General features: G+C 32.6%; 1 protein-coding gene across 2 annotated transcripts in view; it reads right to left on the reverse strand.

The window, feature by feature from the left end:
• LOC135226553 (eukaryotic translation initiation factor 2-alpha kinase 1-like) overlaps positions 1-5,838 on the reverse strand; it is a 63,631-nt gene extending 57,793 nt beyond the window's left edge. For both annotated transcript variants that reach the window (XM_064266220.1, XM_064266218.1), the window contains exons 1-2: positions 5,707-5,838; positions 2,365-2,577 (exon numbers count right to left, since the gene is read on the reverse strand). In XM_064266220.1, coding sequence (XP_064122290.1) covers positions 2,365-2,577; positions 5,707-5,711 — 218 coding nt within the window. In that variant the 5' untranslated portion in view covers positions 5,712-5,838. The remainder of the gene's footprint in view (positions 1-2,364; positions 2,578-5,706) is intronic.
• Positions 5,839-6,490: the final 652 nt, after the last annotated feature.

Below are 6,490 nucleotides of genomic sequence, written 5' to 3' on the forward strand. Positions count from 1 at the left end.
AGACTGAAAGATATTAACTATAAAAATCTAAAGACTATTGGCTAGGAGGATCATATTCAAAGTGAAGACATTGCAAAAAGATACTGTGTTCAGCAGCTGGAGAACAGAATGTGACCTCCAAAGGATGAGGGTGGTTTGGGTAAGTCATGAGAAATAATTTCATATTTAACCTATGTGGAGTAAAAATGGAGCTGAGGGTAGGTTGGTAAACTGTTAATGATCCTTCTGTATAAGTATACGTATATACACATTTGTATACAAAGTGGCTCAATTTTTAAAGCTTATGGACATAGGTTTCCCCTCCATTCATTTGTTAAAAGATAAATATGTGGTAGTTTAGTTGTTTTTTGTTATACAGAAAGGGAAAAGTTTACTTGGTCAGTGAGGGGATCAGTAAGGGGAAAGAAATGGTTTGTAATTAAAGGCAATGGGTTTGTGAGCTGGTTTGTATGAAAAGTCGGATATTTTCTATTTCAAAGTATCTATTTATCTATTTATTTACTTTTTTTGTCAAGACTTTATCAAAATTTGTCCTATTTTTCTGTATTAGGAGTAGTAAGAGCATGATAGTGCAGAGGCTTGCTGAGTTCTAGTATAAGAGTTGTTAGTGACAATCGTCGTCACATAGTGGAAGCATTTCTTTTAAATTTGTCTCTTGGACTAATCGGAAAGTAGAGAGCACCTAGGGAGATCTACTGGTATATGTTACAGACATGTCAATATAATATATATTGCTAGAACAGCTCCCTTCCTTTCACTGAACTTTGTAACAACACCAAATTCTTGAGGGAATATGGGAATTCTTCCCTGCTTGTTTTCCTTGATGCCTATAATCTACTATCATTCATGGGACATGAGTCTTCTCCTTCAAAAGGGATTCAACGCATCCTCTAGTTGGTGAGTTTCAGCTAACAAAAGAGTGAATAAAGTCCCTAATAAGGTAAAGGACAAGGCAATTTAGGTCTACATGTGTTGTCTGTACTACTTAGTCCCTAAATACTGTAAAGGACAAAGTGATTCATTTTGATATGCTTTGTTGTCTGTGTAGTTAAGTCATTAACCCTTACTGGACGGGTAAATATGTCGATTACAGCTCCTCAGGCTGGGTAAACTTTGAGTGGCCAATTTACAAAAAAAACACATCAATGGAAAGAGGAACATAGGCAAATGCACATGGTGAAAGAAAAAAAAAATCTTAAAAATTGTCCATACCTTTCAAGAGAAGTTGAAAATGACTATTCACAACCCCTTGTGGGGCCTCTTTTGCAAGACAAATTTTACTAACTTATATATTTTTTCTAATGAATAATTTTATCTAATTGTATACAACTATAATTACTGCTCAAATAATATCAAAACAGATAAGAAATAAAATTGGTAATAAATTTTTAGCATATTTGTTGAAAAATATTTACAAATTTACAGAGAACGAAGATTCAGCAACTTTTTTTACTTTTACATGTTTTTTCTAATATTTCTTTGCACTTTTCTTTGTAAAATTACGTTTACAACCGACATACTATGTATTGTAAAAGACAAGAACAAAACCCAACAGCAGCCCCTTGGTATATTTACGAGCATATTTACAAAAAGACGTCATGTGAGACAGAGACGTAATACATTCCCCCTTGAAGTTACAAGCAGAACTGAAGTCCTGAGATACCAGATTCATGGTTAGCCAGTATAAAAGTTGCTGTTAGTGAATTTATGGGCTATAGTAGTATTGGCACCTCTTTCCGGACCGATTCTTTCCAAATCAATGGCGCTTAATATTGTTTATCAACAGGATCAATCCGTCCATTAAGGGTTAATGTTGAAAAGGAAAAGGTGATTTATTGTTATACACATGCTAGGTTTTTTTGCTGGTTTGGTTTTCATAGACTTCATAGTTATGGAAAATTAATGTGCGCTTGAATATATGCAAGATATGAAAGTGGAATGTTTTCCTGAGAAATTTTTTATTTTCCTAAGAAAATAAGAATTTCATTGTTGATACTTATATTTCTTGTATATATATTTGCATTATGCAACTCTTATAATTTTGATTACCTACTGTTGTAAAGGGGCCAAAATTACTTTATTAATTGCAAGTTAGTTTTAAGAGTACATTAGTGTTAAGAATTTTAGTCATAATATCCTTACATATTTTCACCTGACACCATCTGCTTTTGTTTGATTGTTGCTCTAATTGCAAGTCTGGCCACAACAACTGCCGTCTAGTTTTGAAAAATAGTGAGAGGGGACACGCTATACAGCTTAACTTTAAAAGCATGGGTATTTTCCTAAAGGCGTCAAATACTTTATCAACATAATAACTATTTGACGCTTAACCACCTACTTATTACGTATAATAAAGATTCTTACCTTGATAACTCTTGGATCTTGATTTCCTTTTCAATTCTGTGTCTTCCTGATTTTCTACAATTTTGCATCTTGCCATCAAGTGATCCATGTTGACAAGGAAGAGTATACATCTGCAGCCAGGAACTATGATACCTTACTATGTTAGGATGATCTAATTGTGCTAGGGCTTGCACTTCCCTTAGAATTTTCTGGTTTGTTTCATTATTCTTCTTACTATAATTACAAAGAAGAAAATTCTGTTAGGGTTAAAGGTTTACATGACCTTAAAAAAAGCTCAATTTACTCGCATGAAAAAATACAACAGTATTTCTTGTGCACAAAGGATTTCCACAAACTACTACCCCTTACCCATATGAAATTTCATGCATAATAGAGGTTGCTTCCTAGATGTAACAACAACACACTTCAAATATAGATATATCTGGGCCTTTAGTCTTTACATACTTATCTAATGCCACCTTCCTCCACTAATCACTGAACTGTAATTATTCCCCTAAATAGTAAATACAGTGATTTACGATATTTTTACAGGCATCTACACACTTAATAAGGAATTCCAATGTGCATTGTGTGTTTACTATTCTGCTCAAGTACCTCCTAGGTGCCAATCTGTTAACATGCTGTAGCCTCTTTTCCCAGTTTTCTTATTCCAGCAATATAGTTTCTCATTTGTAATAGTACGTATTATCAAAAGATGAACTGAGCAATTACCATTACCAAGGGAGTTAGAAGACAGAAACTTGACATGGGACCAGGACCAGCCACTTTCTACCTGACCTGCTTTACCAGAATCCTCAATGGCATCGAGAATATGATGTATTACTCTACCCTGTTTAGGAGATTCTAGCAATCAAGAATTTCAACAAAGTAGTGCCTGAATGAAGTTAAGAGCCGCTTTGCTAAGCAGTCTTTGAAGACTAGAACACACGCTTCATCCTGTAATAAGCATGATTATTCATTTTCTCCTTTGCTTTCCACAACATTGAACGAAGTTCCTGGGCCTAATTACATCCAGAAATGGTTGAATTCTTCAAAGTAGATAAAAAAGGGATTTTGACGTAGGAAAAATCTATTTCTGGGCGAGGAAGCCGTGGATCCCATTTGCCTTGAATCAGAAAGAAATTTTTTTTTTTTTGACATACAGCCCTATCACAAATGGCTGGCTCTCAAGTACAGTCTGTTCTCCTTAAAAAGGAAATTCTTTGATGTAAGCACACTACGAATCATGAAATGTGTCTTAACCCTTAAACGCCGAAGCGGTAAAAATAAAAAACTCCCCCGAATGCCGGAGCCGGTTTTGTTTTTTTAGTGAGCGTGTAAGCAGAAAAATAATTTTTTCAAAAAATTACAGCGTGCTTAGTTTTGAAGATTAAGAGTTCATTTTTTGGCCCCTTTTTGTTTGTTATTGCCTGAAGTTTAGTAGCAATCATCAGAAATGAAAAAATAATATCATTATCATATGTAAATAATGTGATATATGGTAGCAAAAAAAAAAAAATTCATACATAATTGTATTCAAATCACGCTGTGCAAAAAACAGTTTCTTTTTTTTTCGTTGTATTGTACACTAAATTGCAATCATTTTGATATATAATACATTGTAAAACAATAAAAGCAACACCGGAAAAATATTATCACAAAATGATGTACGAATTCGTAACGCGCGGACGTAAAAAAATGTTTTTTTCAAAAATTCACCGAAAATCTAATATTGTTTTAGAGGACTTCCAATTTGTTTTCAAAATGAATACAAAATGATTGAATATTACGATACTGTAAGTTTTAGCTTACAACTGCGTTTTTCGACCATTTCGGTAGAGTCAAAGTTGACCGAACGTGGTTTTTTTTTTCTATTTATTGGGATTTATATGCAAATATTTCGAAACTGAGAAAAGCTACAACCTTCAAATATTTTTCCTTTTATTTTACATGAAATTGCGCACATTTTCATATATAAAACTCTATGAAATGCCTAATATGAAACGGAGCAAATTTTCCGAGAATTTGATGTACGCAATTCGGAGATTTATGGCGGAGAATCCGCGCGCGGAGGGAAGAAAGTTTTTTTTCATAAATTCACCATAAATCGAAATATTGTGCTAGAGACTTCCAATTTGTTGCAAAATGAAGGTAAATAATTAAATATTACTAAAATATAAGAGTTTTAGCTTACAATTGCGTTTTTCGATCATTTCGGTAGAGTCAAAGTTGACCGAACGTGGTTTTTTCTATTTATTGTGATTTATATGCAAATACTTCGAAAATGAGAAAAGCTACAACCTTCAATTATTTTTTGTTGTATTATACATGAAATTGCGCACATTTTCATATATAAAACTTTATGTAACGGCTAATTTAAAATGGTGCAAACATTACCACAATCGCACGTATGATTTTTTCGGAAGAGTTACCGCGCGGACGTAAGAAAAATGTTATTTTTTTCATAAATTCACCATAAATCGAATATTGTTCTAAAAGACTTCCAATTTGTTACAAAATGAAGGTAAATGATTGAATATTACTAAAATATAAGAGTTTTAGCTTACAATTGCGTTTTTCAACCATTTCGGTAGAGTCAAAGTTGACCGAAGGTTGAAATTTTGGCACTTATCGTTATTTATATGGAAATATTTCAAAACTGATAAAAGTTACAATCATGAGTATGTTTTGTGTATTCTAAATGAAATTGCGCACATTTTCATATATAATACTTCATGTAACGGATAATTTAAAACGGTGCAAAAATTATGTCAAAGTGACGAAATAATTTTTGAGATGTGTCACTGATACTTTTTAGTGCGATAAGACAGAAATTCGCGCTTGCGCGCCTGCGTAACGATTGTAAACAAAACAACGCCTTGATCCGTGAACTCCCAGCATCTCCCAAGGCGCGTGATTCAAAAGTTTTCGGCTGGTAGGCCTAAGTATTTTTCCGCGAATTTTTAAAAAAACTTTTTTGAGCCGACGTATGGTACGTCCATTCGGAAATCGGGGGAGATTTTGACTCGACGTTTAATACGTCCATTCGGCGTTTAAGGGTTAATATAATTAAAAATCCATATAAGAACCCAACCCCCATAACTGGGAACTGCCTGTAAATTGTATTATACCTAAGAGAAAGGTCAAACTGCCTAACATTTAGCCTTTAGTGCAATTATATTAAGAAATGAAGCTACAGCAGAATACATATCCAATATCTAGAACCTCTTCCTTTAAAAAAAAATTAGAACACTTCAGGAAGTTCTTCCATGTAAAAGGTCAGAATGAAGACTACGCACTTCTGAAATCTAAAAAAATTAAATATAAAAAGAAAACAAAACACAAAAACAAAGCCATACTTACTTCATAATAATAATTTTGACAGCATATGAATGCCCATCAAGCCGACTTTTAGCCTTCACAACTGATCCAAACCCACCCTTCCCTAGCAATGAGATCTCGGTAAATTCACGAGAATATCGATCATCTATGATACGATGTTCATATGTATCCCCACCATTGCTAACTGAGTGAGTGGACTTCCAGATGATGGGGGTAACCTCCTGCAAAGGTTTAAAAAGATAAGAAACATCCTTTAACAATAACTTCTTCTCCCAAGAACATTAAATACCGAAAAAATGCTCTAAAGTGAACACATATCAGTAAAATTTAATTATTACTAAACATACCAATATCTAACCACAACAATTTCAAACTTGTCTGGCTACAAAGTATTTCAATCTGCATACCATCAGTAGCATCCCTTCCAAAAGTTTGGTATTTTCATGTCACTAAAATTTGAAATTACTTATAAATACCTGTACTATGATATATATATATATATAATATATATATATATATAGTATAGATATATTATATTATATACGTGTATACGGATGGATATATGTTATGTATTATATATATATAATATTATAGATATATATATATATATATATATGTAGATATATATAGATATATATATATATATCTATATATATATACCTATATGTATATATATATATATCACGTTATATATATATATTACGTATATGTATATATATATAATATATTGAGAATTCATTCAAATGAAATTAATTTTAACAAAATTTCATTATGGGATACTATGTACATTACTGTTTGGTGTCAC

This window comes from Macrobrachium nipponense, chromosome 14, assembly GCF_015104395.2.
Source record: "Macrobrachium nipponense isolate FS-2020 chromosome 14, ASM1510439v2, whole genome shotgun sequence".
In the NCBI taxonomy this organism is placed as follows: Eukaryota; Metazoa; Arthropoda; class Malacostraca; order Decapoda; family Palaemonidae; genus Macrobrachium; species Macrobrachium nipponense.